General features: G+C 42.5%; 1 protein-coding gene across 1 annotated transcript; it reads right to left on the reverse strand.

The window, feature by feature from the left end:
* Positions 1 to 237: 237 nt before the first annotated feature.
* nfatc4 (nuclear factor of activated T cells 4) lies at positions 238 to 18,334 on the reverse strand (the record flags this gene model as incomplete). The annotated part of the gene is made up of 13 exons (XM_083890284.1): positions 238 to 337; positions 1,091 to 1,816; positions 2,741 to 2,867; positions 2,969 to 3,024; positions 3,364 to 3,504; positions 3,596 to 3,771; positions 4,803 to 4,904; positions 5,088 to 5,188; positions 6,077 to 6,239; positions 7,038 to 7,213; positions 7,291 to 7,803; positions 8,716 to 8,882; positions 18,133 to 18,334. 13 exons carry the CDS (start codon positions 18,332 to 18,334, stop codon positions 267 to 269), a joined length of 2,721 nt encoding a protein of 906 aa, XP_083746410.1. The 3' UTR covers positions 238 to 266.
* Positions 18,335 to 18,683: the final 349 nt, after the last annotated feature.

Below are 18,683 nucleotides of genomic sequence, written 5' to 3' on the forward strand. Positions count from 1 at the left end.
ATTTACCTTGTATGATGCTGATGATGAGAAAGAAAGAAAAACACACACATTTTATTGTATAATTTATATTGAAAACATGTTAAAAACATTAGTTTCCCTTTTATAAAACCATAACCGTTACTTGTGGTCATAATTACAACAGTGTCCTGGTAATTAGAAAATTTCCCTGACAACTATCACATGTAACCCGGAGCGAACGGAGTGCATAGGAGGTTTGAACTGACGCTGCATTAAGAACAGAGGAGTGATCGGCTGCTGCTCTGAGCTCAGTTTGGCTGGTTGTCCATCTGTGAGCCTGACTGGTAAGACTGGATGTCCTCTCCAATGTACTCTGATACTGTGGAGGGAGAAGACAGAGAAAATCAGTCAGTCAGTCAGAGTCCACCACATGAATATCTGTGAATTTTAGAATAACTGAGACTGATGTGACGGCCAAAGACGATAGATAACGTTACCCATTACCTTAACTACCCTAATTGTCAAAAATATAAATAAATGCAAATTTGGGGTCACTTAGAAATGTCCCTGTACTTTTTTTCAATGAATATAACATTAAATGAATCAGAAACACACTCTATACATTGTTAATGTGGTAAACGACTATTCTAGCTGCAAACGTCTGGTTTTTAATGGAATATGTACATAGGTGTATAGAGGCCCATTTCCAGTGTTCTAATGGTACATTGTGTTTGCTAAACGCGTTAGAAGGCTATTGGAGGATTAGAAAACCCTTGAAAACCCCTTTTACAATTATGCAAACACAGCTATTATTATTATTATTATTATTTTTGAATAAAAATCATAATTTCTAATCTTGCCAATGTCTTGACTATATTTTCTATTAATTTTACAACTCTTATGATGAATAAAAGTGTGACTTTTAATGGAAAACACAAGGTGACCCAAAACTTTTGAACGGTAGTGTATAAAAAAAACCACCAACCATTTATTCTGCCATTTTCCACTGACTGATATTTTCATAATCTCATACAAAACACAGTTAGATTCACATTTCTTTTTGCTCCCTAGTTCAACACATTCACACACACGCACACCTCAACATTTTTTTTTAAAATTCAAGGCAACTCACCTTCTTCAAAGGTAATGTGGTGCATAGACACTGAGCTGGTAAACTCCAGTGGGCACTCCTGGATCTTGGCGTCCCTCTCTAACCCATGTCCCATTCCCACCACCCTTCCCTGAGGGTCCCAGCCGTCATAGTGGGAGTAGGGTACTGGGCACATGTCCTGATAGGCACTGGGCTGGGAAGGAGGGGAGGGACACACCTCCTGATGATAAATAGTGTACTGGGGGTAAGGGGAGGTGGGCATGGGAGGCAGAGGGGAGGTTGAGATTGGACTGCTGGCTGGGAACGGACTGAGGGAGGAGGAGTGAGAGGGAGAGGGTGAGGAGGACAGGTAGGGCGAGTCAAGCCACGGAGAAGGAGAGGGGGAGGGAGGCTGCGGGCCACGGGGGTACAGAGGGGGGAGAAGCTCGGTGAAGCCCAGCTCCAGGTTCTCGAAGCTGGGGTGATGCTCGGACAACGGCGCTCTGGATCCACCGGGCTCCTCGGACACGGAGTCGGGTTTGGAGCAGTACTCCTCGTGGTGGTAGCTCATGGTGGGGCAGGGAGGGGAGTAGGCGGAGGGGTAGGGGGGCAAGTGGAAACCCAGGCCTCGATCATCCGCTGCGGGGTCACCTCTCATATGGAAGCCTCTGTCCATCCTGCTCTGAGCGTCTGCAGGACACACAGTGCCCCTGTCCAGAGGCAGTGCAGAGGGCCGGGACAGCAGAGGGTCCTCCTCTTTAAACATGACTTCAGAGGGGAACAAAGGAAACATTAATATTGTTAAAAACACTTCTCTCCTAGAAAGAATAAATAAAAAACTGACGTTGTTTTTGTTTTTCTTTCCTGCCAAGTTCAGAAAGTTAATGCCACATGGCTTATTGGATCAGTTCAGACCTGCTATAAACATCCAGCTTCACCGATTTGATCACATGCAGACTGAGTTAAGTACAGTGTGTAACTATGGCAGTAAAAATGTGTCCTGGGTGACTTTCCTGTGAGCATAAATAAACAAAATTGTCTTGTGTCTGTCTACGATTGTCAGGATGGTGACGGCAAGAAACAGAGAATAAAGTATTGTGTTGTCTTGTCTTAAAATTCTGTTTTTCACAAGTCTGACTGTACAGATGTGTACAAATAAGTGAGAGGACGTCACCCGGGTTGGACACGTTGGAGACCCAGTCTCCAACGTGTCCTGAGGACGGACTGAGTTTATGCAGCTCGAGTGGTTTTAGACACATTCAGTATGGAGACCGATCTGCACATGATCCACTCACTCGGACCAGATGTCAACACCAGGTCTGAACATGATCATTGATGGAGTCTCTAAATAAATGCTGATGTGTGTTGTATTCGTTATTGTAAAAGAAAAACAGGAATTTCTGCAGAACAAAAAATGAGACGTTTTGAACATGTCAGGGCTTAGGGCTCGTAGAAAATGTGGGCAAACACATTTTCATCAAGCTGTCAATACCAATATCTGGACGAAAATCTGGACTTTGATGCTAACAAAATAAATTTTAACAAAATAAATTACATTACACACATTACACTTTTAGTTTATTTGCAAAAAAACTCCTTCGGGTTAGGGTTAGAAATGATGATATTAAGGTTTTATACAATATATATATATGTACAGTATATATATGAATCTAAATATCAGGGAAAACTTACCGGGGAGATACTTGAAGCAGTGAGTGCTGCTTCTTTTCCTCTTCCCGTTAGAAACGTACAGACTGACCGGCACAGGCCGACTGGCGGACAGGTCACTGTAGGCGGGAACTCTCACGCGCAACAAACACTACAAGATTTATTGAAATAAATATATAAATACATTTAAAAACATAGAAAATCATGCAGAGACTGAAGTTCTCCTTGAGATTTTGCAGGGCGCTAAATTACCTCGTTGCTGTTGTCGCGGTCGACATGAGCCTCCTCCTCCCACTGTAATTTGCCATCTAAGACATTAACACACATACACACACACAGATTGTTGAACACCATGAATCTCAAACTGTGGTACATGTACCACCAGTGGTACACAGCCTTCTTCTGGTGGTACTAAAATCAGAAGTACTGTTCTACTGTGTACCGGGGTATGTGATCACTTGCTCCATCCTAATCTGATTTCTTTGAAGTATATGTGAAGAAGATTAGAGAGCAAATGATTTTATTGGGAATAAACCTATCTATAAATCTAAGTCTATTTATGCAACTTCTGCATCCTGTTTTCATACGTACAGCCAACGCGCCCTCAGTTTAGTACAAATCTTAACTTGACATCACGTGACCTTTACCTGTGCCTCGCTCCATGAAGAGGACTCTGGAGATTGGCAGGAAGTTGGTGCCACTCAGCAGAAGTTCCTCTCCGCCCTCCACAGAGCAGGACGTGAGGCTGACGGACTCGATGACGGGCAGCTCCTGGGCCGAGCGCTGGGCTGAAGCAAGGGGAGGGAAATAGTTTGGTGAATGAAAACCTCCTCAGTACCAGTAACATTACAAAAATGATGCACAAGGCCAGTAACTCACAGCATTCGATAGGCAGTGAGGCAACCTGCAGAGCCAGAACCCGGCCAGGGGGCGCCAGAGGGAGGTGGGTACGAAACACCAAGCGGACACGTGTGTTTTTCCTGCCAACATCTGTTTCCCCTTTCCTTAGCTCGATGTCTGAGTTCCTCAGCTTCAGGATCCCAGCACAGTCAATGCTAAAACAATGTTTGTTTACAGTTATTCAGAGAATGTGTTTCTATATTATATTAAAGTAGACATATTATACCCTATTTCTACCAAGTGAACCTAGTTCCCTGGTGTCCTAATGAACATGTCTGTGACATGCTTTGGTCAAAATACCTTAAGGATGAAGCACCACAGCAGTTCAATCACTCTGCCAAAACAGCCCTGTTCAGAACGCTCGCTTTTGAGTGCCTGTCTCTTTAAATATGCAAATAAGACACAGGAAACCGTGTCTCAACGGCTCCAGCAGCTAACAGCAGTTAGCATTTGGAGAAGCCATCATTTGCCGATTCTAGCCAGTACATTGCCATCATATATAAAATGTAAATCCTCTGAGGCTGGAAGTTTGTGTAGAACTCTGTGCTGCACTGTGCAGACAAGAATAGATCACTTTGCGGACTTCCGCTCTTCCAGATACTATTGCCCTCGCCTGCACTCTCGCGTTTTTTAGGGACAAAGCGGAGCTCCACGAGACAACAATTCTAGGAATGTCTCACTGTGACGTAGCAATGAGTGCGGAAGTCAACATCGCATGTTTTATCTCCTGTACTTAAGACTGAGGCGGACCACAAAAACACACTTTGCCTACTCATAGAGTCCCAAATATAAGTATTAAAATGGTTAAAATGGATATGTCTCCTTTAAAATTATTTGGTTTTACCGACAGGAAGTGATATGTTGGATTCCTGGAAATTAGCTGCAGTGGTGGAAGATTTACTCATCATCAGAGAAATGTAACAACAATTTTTTGACAAAATCATAATTTCAGACTCTCTGTAACTAACAAAGGTGAATAAATGAACTTTAAAAAGACTGAAAAGTGCAACGCTTCTCTTTAAAGGTCCAGTGTGTAACAATTAGTGGGATAGGATTACATTTCTACCAATGACGCCTCCTAAGTGTTAAACACTGGACCTTCAAGATGCCGTGGACCTCATTAATATCTCAGGTAGACTTGAAAATTAGATGTGTTTTTTTATCACTTGTGTTTTCTTCTACTCACAGTGCAGTCATGTTGTTCTCAGGGTTGAGGGGAATGTCCAGCAGCTTGGTCCCAGCCTGAACACTCTCATGACTGGCAGTGCCCACCATCTTCCCTGTGACCCTGCAGGACGACAGAGACACGGCAAAACTGAGGCCTAGAGTGTCTTTTTCCCTCTTTGTCAGGAGTAGATGTTTAGCTAATGCTCAAAGTAATAATGAAATGGCGTCCACACCCTACTGAACTTTTAGGATAATTCACACAATTTCAAGGAAACCCTGTGAGTGTCATGAAATGAAACAGTACCTGTGTATCTGATAGAAAGGATGCGGCCTGATGGATCTGTCATCAGCTGTTCCTACAAACACCTGAAGTGAGAGCGGTTTTCTCTCCGTGTATCCACACAGCTGCAAAGAAAGAGACACACATACCAAGACATTTACATGACTTTGATCAAGAAAGTCTGACAGATGTCAGAGTATGAGAGAACGTTCCGTCTCTGTCACAACCCGTGGATTATCCAGGTGCTTTTTATTGTTCTGTTTTCTCGACTTTGGGTTTTTAGTTCTGTTTCTAGTTTACTGTTTTCTTTGTTTCATGTTTTATTTTGAAGTTTTTCCTTGTGTGGACTATGTTATCTTTGGCTTGCTGTTCTGTCTTTTCCTGTTGATTGCCTGCCTCGCCAGTGTCTGTGTTAGTTCATCTTGTATGTTCATGTCTGTTGCTCTGTTTGTTATGCTCTGGTTTTTATGTGTGTCTGCTCTGTTCCCTGTGTTTCGGCTCCATGTGGATTTTTTTTTGGGGGGGAGGGGGTTTGAGTTTTACAAATACATCTGACCATGTGTGTTTTCCACATTAATGCAAAAGCAAAGTTAAATTGTCTCAAAGAGACAAGATTTGAGTCAGTGGTGGGAGACAGAAGGAGAGTCGTGTCTTTGTATTGAGCTGTGAAATATGTCGGTTTGCAAAGCCTTGCATAGTAGAAGAAGGTCCTCTTGATTTCAGAAATACACAATATACATTGTTAATGTGGTAAACGACTATTCTAGCTGCAAACGTCTGGTTTTTAATGGAATATGTACATAGGTGTATAGAGGCCCATTTCCAGTGTTCTAATGGTACATTGTGTTTGCTAATCGCAAAAACAATTGTGCTGGTTCCAAAAATCATTATTTCTAATCTTGTCAATGTCTTGACTATATTTTCTATTCGTTTTGCAACTCTTTCGATGAATAAAAGTGTGACTTTTAATGGAAAACACAAAAACACTTTCAGACTATTTCACTCTGCTTCACCTTGACCACAGGATGTCCTGAAGGCACAGCCTTGACTGCTCCTCTGCTGCCCTCTGTCTCATAGTGGGCTCTGTGGTGTGGGCGGGGCTGCACGTCGATACGCAGCTCATACGGGTCAAACTGGGGTGGCAGCGGCCAGTCGAGAGGCGGCAGCGCATTAGACCTGGAACAAGAAAACAAGTGAGATTTACTTTTTTATTTATGCGAACATGACAGACCCATCACAGGACGGTTTATTTAGTCATTTAGGTGAACTTATGTGACTCTACATATTTGCTATATCTCTAAATGTTTGTTTTTGTGACCTTGACGCAGAACCTTCTTTCAGAGGCTCAGATTAAAGGTTAAATCACCGAAATACTGGCTTTTTTGGTGCACTGCCGTTCAAAAGTTTGGGGTCACCTATACAATTTTTTGTGTTTTCCATTGAAAGTCACACTTTTAATAATTAAAAGAGTTACAAATGAATAGAAAATATAGTCAAGACATTGACAAGATTAGAAATAATGATTTTAAAACCAGCAAAATTGTTTTCAGCTGTGCTAACATAATTGCACAAGGGTTTTCTAATCATCCTTCTACAATGTACCATTAGAACACTGGAAATGGGCCTCTATACACCTATGTACATATTCCATTAAAAACCAGACGTTTGCAGCTAGAATAGTCGTTTACCACATTAACAATGTATAGAGTGTATTTCTGATTCATTTAATGTTATATTCATTGAAAAAAAAGTGAATTTCCTTCAAAAATAAGGACATTTCTAAGTGACTAAGTGTATGTTTTGCCGTTTTGCCTTGAACTGAGGTTGCAGCCCTCATTTTAAATGGTAATACCTGAACATTTTACATATGGTCCCTTTAAGGTTCAAGCTAGGTAAGGTGTTAATTTGTGAGTTTTACAAAAATACCATACACAGTATAAACTGTTGAAATTCTGTATGTGTGTGTTCGTGTACCTGAACAGAGGGCTGTGAGCGTTGGCTCTGGTTCTTCCCCAGGCCAGAGCAGGGGGCACAGAGAGGTAGTCCATGCCCACAGGAGGAGGCTCTCTCCTGACCTGCTGGACCTCAGGCAGTGGGCAGGGGGAGCTGTGGCCTGGAGCCTGCTCCTGATCCACCTCCCTGGGAGACAACTGAAGGACAGACAGTGAGGTCATATCAAATGTTTCATATTTTGCCACAAAATTAAACCAATGTCCAATATCTTTACCTGTTCCAAGGACGTCTTTCTAGTTTTCTGTGGAATGCTCATTTCACAGCTGCCGGGCGGAGCTTGTGACTGCAGGTTGGAGTCTCCGCCCTCCAGGTGGCACCCCTGCAGTTCCTCTGAGTAGCTGCCCCTCCGCGAGGTACAGGGGGAGGCCAGAGGAGAGTTCCTGCGTTTTTTACCACCAGGTGAGGTGGGTCTCGATGACGGCGACAGCCCAAAATGGATGGTGGCCTCGTTGAGCTCCTCCTCCTCGACCAGCAGGGAGTCACAGCTGGAGGCGGGGCTCAGCCAGCCACGTGAGGAGGGGCTGGAGGCTGGGCTGGGGCTGAGGGAGCCCGGGCATCGGTCGCGGTAGGTGAAAGGGTCCAGCAGGGGGAGGTAGAGGCGTTCACGGTCCCACCCACCTCCACCACCCATGTCCCAGTAGTTGTTGTTGGTGGACGCAGGGTCGTCTTCAGGGGAGATGGTGGTTATCTGGATGCTCGGGCACTCGACCACACGGGACTCTGAAACCTGAGAGGATGAGGTGGATGAAGGGATAGGGAAAATGACAGATATTAAAATATCAAATAATAATTGTATTTATTTATTTATTTTAATGTAGACTGTTATTTCATTTATCAGTTTTCTACTACTTATCCTGTAAGAGGTCGTGGGGGAACTGGAGCCCACGCCAGCTAACATGGACAAATCGGTGTCTAATTTGCCTAATCCCTAAATCTGAAAGGCCTTATATTGTTGGCTCATATTGTTGTATTTGCATTTGAAAAATCAAGAGAAAGAAGGTGATAATTACAAAATAATAATAATAATAACAACAAGATATAGGCCAAATCCAAGATGGCCGACTTCCTGTTGAGTTGAGGTCATGGTGTCAAGAGGATTTTTTGTTCATCTTGGGCCAGACCATGTTCCCACCGAATTTCTCGAAATTTGGCGCAACTAAATTTTGGCCAGCTCCATAGGCGCTTGACCTGTGGGGGCGATACCAAGCCATTTTGCATTGCATTTTGCATTTTTCGCAAGTTCTGATGTGCGTGGCAATTTTTGCCCGTTTTCACGCATGTTTAGGGGGTAAAATTCGAGTGAAATAACAATAATAATTCCTAGAAGAAAAATACTGTTTTCATTTTCGCCACCCCTGTGTGCTCGGTCCCTAGTGTCCTTGTTGCACCCTGTGTGCACGTTCCCCGATTCATGCAATTACGATAGGGTCCTCGCACCCTTATGCGTGAGGTCCCTAATAATAATAAATGATGATACAACAAAGTATTAAGAGGAAGACAACATGTCGCGGTGAGTTCAGGAACCATGGCTGAGCTCACCTTGTTGTTGTTGTCAATGGGACACGATGGGCTGAATGTTCCCTAAACTCTTTTGTCTTTAATAAACATGAAGAGTGAGTGTGCAAACAGGATGTCTCACCTGCACTGAGCGCGCCGGCAGGCTCTCGTACGTCCCACTGAACTCTCTGACCGGGGCCCGTCGTGGAGGCGGCGAGTGCATCCCAGCGCGCTGACTGGCTGAAGGCGGCGGGCTGGGGATGCTGATTGAGTGAGCTGCATGAGCGGCAGCCAAGTGGTTGTCTGTAACTGAAAGTAAGTAAACATACTGTGATTTAATTTGAGCAAACATGGCAAACTCTTGACAGTGATCACCACAGGTTCAGAACACAAACAAAACACGAACGGGCATCCCCCATTTTTGTTTCCCCACTTTGGTTTAATTTATTAAAAAACAATCAGCTGCTGCTGCTAATACACAGTTTAAATCGTATTCATTTGTTGAATATTCACTTTTTCGTCCACATGGCAACAATTTCTTTTCTGGCTGCTTCCCAGTTTTCACTTTGCTTAAACCCACTATAGTTTTCAAGGGCATTTGACCTCATATTGATCTTTTGCTTGAAAACCACGCGATGACAGCTGAGTCTGAAACCTTCTTTTTGTATCTGGCACGAAACAGGACTCGGTGAAAATACTGTAAACACAATTAGTGCTAAGTGGAGTTTCTGTTTCCAACATCTTTCATATTGGTTTTCCTTGATTTAGTGCGCTGTAATTGTTACCACGTGGGAAATACATGCAACCGGAGCATTCTCTGCAGGAAGGGCCCGGTTGGCATCTTTCAAACAAGTGCTGCGTTACTGTCATTGGAGACATAAAGAGAACGTTCAGACTTTGTAAAAACCTGCACTCTTAGAAATAAAAGTGCTAAGTAGAACCATATAAGGTTCTTCGGCTTGTCCTCATAGGAGAACCCCTTTTTGGCTCCAGGTAGAACCTTGAGCACCTCCACCTGGAACCCTTTTAAACCCTTTATTCAGGAAAGGGGTTTTAAAGGGTTCTCTGGATCAAAATGGTTCTTACTGGAACTATTAGTGTTACCAAGAACCCTTGAAAAACCCTTTCTTCAGAAGCAAATGGTTCCAGGTAGAACCTCAGCCCTTGTAGAAGGACACTTTTGGAACCCTTATTTCTAAGAGCGTGCTGGAGCCAGAGGACAATTGCAAAGCTGGCAGAGCAGCAGTGTGGAAGCTGCTTACAACTTTGCAAAAGCTCAAAATGACTACACAGGCTCAGAAAGGACAAAAACAAACACCTTCCTTTAATGTTTAAATACTAAAATCGGGGCTCTCTGGTTATTTTTAGATGGTCATTTTATCTTCCCTCAACTTTTTGACTGCTTTTCTCTGGCAAGACAGATTTGAATGAATGCGTTTGAATGTCCTTTGTTTTGTATCACACAATGTGCAAGTCATTTAAAAACAAACAACAAAGCATTCCGATAATTGGTAGCAGCTTTCAAAAGAAGTGGATCATTTATATGAGACATAATCATAAAATTAGTGCTGGCCACCAGGTTAACGCACGTTAACCGGAAAAAGACGCGTATGACGTCATGTTTACGTGCCGCGACACCGGATTCCAGGCACCGTTTACCAGTTAGCTCCGTTAGCTGCATTAGCTCCTTTAGCGCCGTTAGCGTGCCAACAGTAGAACTGAAGCAGTCTGTTTATTAAACGAAAAGAGCAGGGGTACAAATAACCAGCGTACCTGTGTACTGCGTATGTGTGCCTCTTTTTTTAAAGTTTAGCGTTACTTTAGAGACTCATTTTCACAATCTGGAGTCACGTAAACAATAATAAAATATATTGCACAATGCCATTTCTACCTGTGTTTGCCTACTTTAGACTATTTCTTCCTCCAAACTCCATATGGCATGCTTCATTTGTTCATTTCGGTTGTTGCCATGGAAACAAATGAGGTTGCGGTTCAACTGGTTTTCATATTTGGGATCTTCGTGGAAAGTGACTGGGATGTATGGCTGCTGACCTTGTTTTCCTTCCCGAAAAGGAGAAAACTATGTAGCTTCATATTCAAGTATTTATACTTTTATATTCCATAATTTTGCAGTCACATGGCAACGATTTACGAAATTTGCCCCAAGACTTCTTTTTAAAGTGGAAATTTAACCAAATGATTAAGTTTACTTTTGCCTCACTGATCCAAATCTTACGCCACTGAGGCTCACAAACCCAACTCTCTGCTGCTAATCTGGAAAGTGGTTGAGATGATTTTGGGCTTTTCTACATTCCCCTTTCAAAAACAAAAAACCGTCAGAAATCCTTCCCGACAAAACGTCCTGGACCCCGAAGAACCACAAGGACACGACCGCTCAGGAACCACAGTTCTCACCACAACATTTCCCCAGCGTGGCGCAGTCAGACCTTCACACGCAGCCAAACAGTAGTTACTCTTTAATGAGCGAGCCTCCAATTGGTCATTGTTGCGCTGCAGTGGCAGCACGCCATACATGCAGGCAATTGTTGGGCAACGGACGCACAACAGCAACTGCCAGCAAATTAAGACTTGGGGTGAAAAATCTCAAATGTTTCCTGGCAACAAAAATATTTCCAAGTGATTAAAGCTGCAGCGTTGAGGCAACCCTTCTGCTGCTGGACCACTTTACGCTCGAAAAAAGAGCGTCAGATTATTGTGTGATGACCAGCGGAGGAGTTTATGAGCCAAGAAAAGTTACCTAAACACCTATTAAAGTCAATAAAAGTCTAATCTAACAGATTGAGTAAGAGGGAATAATTTATTGCGTGTCCCAAGGTGAACCTAAATGAAGAAATGTTCCAATGAGTGGATGTTTATGTACATAAATGCATAGTCTGGTTCTCTCTACCCCTACAAATCCATACTTCATGAACATTTTCTAAACACCAAAGTTAAAAAAAGTAAATAATCTCATGATTTTTTTCCCCCTTCTGCTGCATCTCAGCCTGAAACGAAGCAAACACAAAGCTGTTTTCTTGCTATACATACAGGTATCTATATTAGAGCTGCAAATAACAATTATTTTCATAATCGATGAATGTGTTAATTATTTTCTTAAATAATCCAGTGCTTGTTTGAGCCATAGAATGTCAGAAAATATTGATCAGTGTTTCCCAAACCCCATAATAATGATGTTCTTAAAGGTGCATTATGTAATAAATCTAAAGCAACTGGCCATAAAATCCTCCTAATATGTCACCGAGACTCAGGAATAATGTTCATAAAACATACTGAACTCACCAACAACAACAGTACAGACAAAATATTTGCAAAAAAAAAAATATTTTGCAGACTGCAAATCATGTTTTGGCATCTGGCGCCACCTACCGCCACCTACCAATCGCTGCGGTCAGTAGAGTCTCAGCTGCCGAGCAACCACGGGTTGCCAGTTATGTGTGAGCTACAATGGCGGAGAAAACAAAACCTAAAAGACCTCGGTCCTTTGAATTTAAGTGTAGTAACCGTTTTTGGCCACATTCTTAGTTATGGTGCCTTTAAAAGTCTTATATTATCAATAAACCTGATTTCTCCGTCATATGGAACAAATAAAGCAGAAAATATTCCCATTTCAGAAGCTGAAAACTGAAGAGAACTTCCAGTAATCGACCTATCGTTGCAGCCCTAATATATATATACATGCATATATATGTATCTATATACACTACCGTTCAAAAGTTTGGGGTCACCGATACAATTCACACTTTGATTCATCAGAAGAGTTGCAAAATTAATAGAAAATATAGTCAAGACATTGACAAGATTAGAAATAATGATTTTCATTCAAAATAATAATTTTACCCTTTCTTCAAAGAACCAGCAAAACTGTTTTCAGCTGTGCTAACATCATTGCACAAGGGTTTTCAAGGGTTTTCTAATCATTCAATAGTCTTCTAATGCGATTAGCAAACACAATGTACCATTAGAACACTGGAAATGGGCCTCTATACACCTATGTACATATTCCATTAAAAACCAGACGTTTGCAGCTAGAATAGTCGTTTACCACATTAACAATGTATAGAGTGTATTTCTGATTCATTTAATGTTATATTCATTGGGAAAAAAAAGAGATTTTCCATAAATAAGGACAGTTCTAAGTGATCCCAAACTTTTGAATGGTAGTGTAACAAAAATATAAGGTCCCACTTCCTCAAAGAAAAAGATGATTCGTCAAAGTTTCCAAACAAACACAATAGTAGATTATATTTAGTTTTTGATAGTCGTCAAAAATCCTCTGCCAAGGAGGTTGTGGGTTTCGTGTTTTTTTTTGTCTCACTGTCAGTAGCACAGCTGAAAAATTAAAGGACAAGTCGTGATTATATTTTCTGGGCATGCAGATTACAGCACAAGAAAGAACTGATTCCATTTTAGCGATGAAAACTCAGCTGAAACATATAACCGTACTTCATGATGACCGGAACGGCTCTTTTGAGTGTGACGTTGTGGGAAAGTGGCCTCCGAGTAGTTTCTCTCGTTTTCGTCTCCAAACATTTTCTGTACCAAAATAATTCAATTGTCCTCCTTAACGCCTCTCTAAGATCGTTTACATGTTCCAAGAGGAAATCGGAAGAGGAGCTAACAGTTTTTCGGAAAAACATTTCGTGTCACTTTATTTAAAGCAGAAGAGAAAAGTCTCCTCGGCTCAGTCCAACATGTTGTTTTATTCTGTGTCCCAGACAATTTGGAGAGAGTGGAAGAAACCAAACGTCCGACATATGGACGAAAGACAAAATCAAAATTTCAAATCTCATACACAAAACGTGATGCCTAACAATCAGAGAGACAATGACATTATTGTGACTGAGACTCAGGGTGTCTCCAATGGCTCACATCTTCTCTTATTATTTCTCGCGCATCACTGTTTGATTTCCTGACAGGACGACGCTGACCTCATGAAGCTGCCTGGGTATCAACAAGCATGACGTGACCGATCCACATCAAACGTGTTTTCTTTTTCCCACTGTTGTTTTTAAAATTCAGCGTTTCTGCTATAGATTATATCCATTAAAGTCACGGCTCGCTGCCTAGTGGGGCTTTTTTTTTTTTTTTTTTTCTTTAGAGCTACAACAATCTCTGGCCTCATGCTGCCTGCGATAAAAATGATTTCCATATTTCGGATAGGCTGTTTTTTCCTCTTCTAAGAATCTTATTCAACTAAGTACAGCAACAACATAGTTCAGTTCAAAACAATGTGACATAGTTGCCATTAAAAACTCCCGGGAAGTGAAGAGGTTGGCATGAAACATAGCGAGGCGTCCGCCAAACTGCAGACCACAATTCAAAAACCGAGAAATGTTGGAAGATTTGTTGTAGTTAGGGTTAGGGTTAGGGTAAGTTTTATGTTTTGACGTGGTGTGTTTTTATGGAGAAAATGTTGACGCTATGGAGGGGGGGTGGGGGGGTGGGCAGGATCTGTTATTTTCCCAAACCGTGTGCTTTTGTGCCACAACCTAACCACATTCATAACCAGGAAATGGTAGTCATCACCCCTCATCTCGGCCAAAAATGTGGTCAAATCACTATCACATTGATGTATGACTGTAGACATGTAAATAGGTGATGTAATTCTGGTTCTGAAACGTGAGCTCACGTGTACCTGTGGTCCAACAGCAACATGTGAGGAACCACTATAGCAAAAAAACACCACAATGAGCGCAGTTGTTTCATAATTTCTAAGCATTGATTCAGGTTGTTTGAGGCCCCCTTTATACCCAAGATGCATTTGGCGTGTTTCCACTGAGTGGGACGGTTCGGTACGGTATGCTATGTATTTATTTTCTGCGTTTCCTTTAGGAATTGTACCAAAATAACTGGCCCCTATCGTTCTATTTTTCTGTACCCTTCCCTTGGGGTACCAGAGTAATGGCATGGTAGAGTACAGTTGGCGACAGAAAAACGTCACTCCCTTGCAACCAGTGTTAGGCCCCGTCCCAATACCTCCCCGTTTAAATCGCTTGGTTTTGAGTGCCCTCAAGCGTAAATTCCCCTCGTTGAGGGAAGCGGCTTCCCTATGGAATTGGGACACGACTATATGCAAATTAGCGTAATGACCGTAACGAACGTGCTAACCTACGTCACATGTTGCCAATTCTACCGTTTTTTTTTTCTCCGTCTTCGTAAACGCTTTATCACAAAGGTGATTTTGGAGTCCAGGGTATTCGTGTTCAGGTGAATGCCGGTACACACATCCAAAACACTGACAAAACTACCCAGATGTAGCAGAGCTAGCTAGCGGCTATTTGCCGAGTGCTTCGAGAGCGTTTGCCCGTCCTCTGCAAATAGCCGCTAGCTAGCTAGTTAGCAAGCTGCTTTCATAAATCGTCATTAGTGTTCAAAGCTCAACGGTCCTGTGGATGTATATCAAACCAACATAACAAAATATATTACAACAAAATTGTTCCTCGGCAGATGTGGCCTCCATCTTTGTTGAAAAAAATCAGCCGGCTCGCTGAATTCGCAAAGCATCATGGGTAATTACATCTTCCACTTCGTTTTAAGCCCGCATCAGAGCTCTCTACATTTTGAGGGTTGATTATAAATGGCAAAATCGCACTTCCCCTTGCTCCCCCCTACACATGAACGTGCAAAATTTAGGGTTAGGGCCGTTGTTGTCCGTTGTGTTGTTGTCTGTTGTGTTCTGTGTCGCAGTTTGTTACTGGTACAATGTCAAGGTATTGTTCTCATTCGAAACACAAGCCTGACCAAGGGCTTTACCATTCCAAACCATACCGTACTATACCAGACTGAACTGTACCATGATGGCTCAACTACATGAGCGGATATTTGTTGAGAGTAATCGGACTTTGAATCAAATTGTCCACGTACGTTAGTCCAACTAAGAATAGGCCGACATGTTTTCACGACACCAAACTAATGTCTTAGTCTGAAGACAGTGTTCCTACCCACTCACTAAAGACACATATAGTACAAGAACGGATGTTCAGGGACAGAGTCAAATTCTCCCGGCCAGTTACATGCCAGACAGCCATCAAACATATTTTATAGCAGTTATTTTTAGGTTGCATTGTGTTGCTTTAATTGGTCAGCCAGTAAGCAGGGTTAGCGAGTCAAAATGGATTTATTTATGTATATGATAGATATATCTCATAGTGTGTGTAAAAAAAAACCACATAATTATCGATAAATGTCAGTAAATTAACTTCCTGTGTGCAGTGCGGCAATGTCTAAAGTAGTAGGCTGCAGCTAACAGCTAAGCTAGGAGGTGAGTCAGCAGATTTGTTCCTTACGTTGTCGTTGTCGTCAGAGAAGACAGCGCAGTGCTCCCACACACAGTTTTTCCAAAGCTTTGCCGTCATCAATGTGTCCTCCATCATCACAGCAAAACTTTAGGCTCATTAGGAAGTTAGCTCCAGTTCTGAGAAACAACAAAACACCACTATCTGTTTTCTTCTTCAGGGTGGATTCAAAGCTAGTCCAAATCCAAGCTGCGCTCACCGCACCCTCTGCTGGACCGTGTGTTTATTACACTCGGTGTGATGAACTTCTAGGCTGTATATTTGAACTACCGTGCTTAATTTTATATTTATTCCAGATGTACAGCCCTAATCTTAACACCACGGTGAGCTGATCAGCATTGTATGGACTCATTTTTACAATGGTTTAAATAGACATTTGTTTTAATTTTAAATATTTTAAAAGTTTTGTTGCCTCGTGAAAGTTGAAAAAAACATTTAGTTCAACTATTAATTGGTTTGAGTGTTTTTTTGTTTGTTTTTTTCAGCTTTTTAAAGGTAAGTATTTTCTGGTTTATTTGCTCCATATAACAAAGAAATAACTAAAAGTAAAGATAAAGATAACCGTTAGTTGCAGCCTTAATGAGCAGCAAAACAGCAAAAACGCAGAGTTTCACATTTCACAAATTCAAGTATGATCATCAATATATATTGAACGTACGTTCAATTGCTAATTAAAAAATATTCTGCAATATATATTGTTTTTGCATTATTTCCCAGCCCTGTCTCATAGATAGAGAGGATGTAATCCAAGTATCAGGTGAGGTGTCAACGCATCGGCGGAGACACACAAGAAGGTATCGACCAAAGTTCCGTGCAGGATTATAATCTGAAACAGGAAAAATTCTCGTGTAATTCTCTCTCGTGCTGGGTGTGGTGATACAACTGTATGCCAGTGTAGGAGAGAAACAAACAGAGGGTGGATGTGAGGACATGAGGTGTGTGTGTCTGTCTTTGTGTGTGTGTGTGTGTGTGTGTGTGTGTGTGTGTGTGTGTGTGTGTGTGTGTGTGTGTGTGTGTGTGTGTGTGTGTGTGTGTGTGTGTAGTGAAAAATATGGGAGATTGAGGTTGAGTGCAGTACACAGAGGTTGAGGTTCCTACCCAGATGGCAGCTGTTAACTTTGCTCACACGCACAGCTGATTAGAAACACATTGAGTCTGGGGCTGCACGCACACACATGCACACAGAGATGCACACACACACACACACACATGCAAATGTACCAAGTAAGAAAAATGCACACAATCAGATGCGCAAAAAGCAAACACACAATAAAAATATACTTGTGCTCACATGCAAGCTCTCTCTCTCACACACACGCAGGTTTACACTGGTATTCTTGTAAATTCACGGCAATGACTTCCATTCATTGAGGCGGCCTAACCTAAACTATTATAACTAGGTAAATAGTAACCATAACCATAACCTTTTTTTCACCAGCGTCTCAAAATGAGGTTCTGCCTCATTAGGACCAGGCTTTGGTCCCTACAAGGAGTACTGGTCCAGGGAAAGTCAGTGTTTATACAAGGAAAGGTCCTAAAGAGGTAACAAAAATGAGTATATACACACACACACACACACAGAGAGAGAGGGAAAGAGAGAGAGGTTTGTCCAGCTATTCTTGACAGGTCACTGTATTGACTTTCATTCATTTGGACAGTCAATACGACATATTTCTCACTGGTACCGGTCCAAAATCGGCCGAGCCAAGATGTCGATATTATGAAAAGGAAATGTGGTGGATGGAAAAGCCCAATATGACATCACAGGCTGTAAAGAGACACACGTCACGTCGTTGGAACAGATGATGAGTGACAGATGCAGACGTTTGCCATAAAGCGTCGTTTCTCACACACAGTAACAGTAATTATGTCTAACGTTAAAATACAGTGGGTGAGAAAAGTCAGCCACGGAAGCATCGTCATCCTCCTCTTCCTCACATATTTTGCTTCACACACTGGTATAGAGAAATTAGATTAAGATGGATTAGGATTATTTTCCTCAACTCTACCCGGATCAAATACCCTGGTAAATACAGAAGAGCTATATTTGTGATTTTCCTCCAAGTACCACCACAGAAAACTCACGTACCACCCGTGGTACATGTACCACAGTTTGAGAACCACGACGTATCGGACCAATATCATAATCCTAACTTCAGCCTCATTAAAACCAGCCAGATTGGATTAGATTAGTGTGCTCTCTTTTACTTTATCATGCATTGTAATAAAAACGTGTTTCTGACCCAGGCTGCTGCTGCCGCTGCCGCCGCTGTTGCCACCGGCGCCCTCACTTTCCTCCCCGGGTCCGGAGCTTATCTCCGGCTCGGTGGTGAGCACCGGCTCCGGCCCCGGTCCCCGGTTGTGCCGCGGCGGCGGGTCCTCCTCAAACACCAGCTTGAACTCGAACTCGCCCTCCTCCCAGCCCGAACCCGGCGCGGCCCCCATCGCCTTCCGGCTCCAGTAAGGACGAGATAGAGACACTTTGATAGAATCCCGTCTCCCCCTTTCCTGTGAAACTTTAACGTCTTTTGGTGAAAAATCGACCCCTCCTAGAAGTGAATGTCATTGCGCAAAAACCTCAGAGCTCCTCCGGGAAAAAAAGACGCTGTTCCACGCGACGCTCGGTGCCTGGTGACGCTGTCCGCCTGCGAGACGCGTCTCGATGGGGTTGTTGAAACTTTTCCAGCCTTGATGAACTTCAGTGACTGTTTTCCAGAGACATTTTTCCCAGAGAGAGTCGACTCCTTCCATCTGGATCCATCTCTCTCTTCAAGACAGAGAAGGGGATAGAGAA

This window comes from Microchirus variegatus (genome assembly GCF_963457635.1).
Source record: "Microchirus variegatus genome assembly, chromosome: 5".
In the NCBI taxonomy this organism is placed as follows: domain Eukaryota; kingdom Metazoa; phylum Chordata; class Actinopteri; order Pleuronectiformes; family Soleidae; genus Microchirus; species Microchirus variegatus.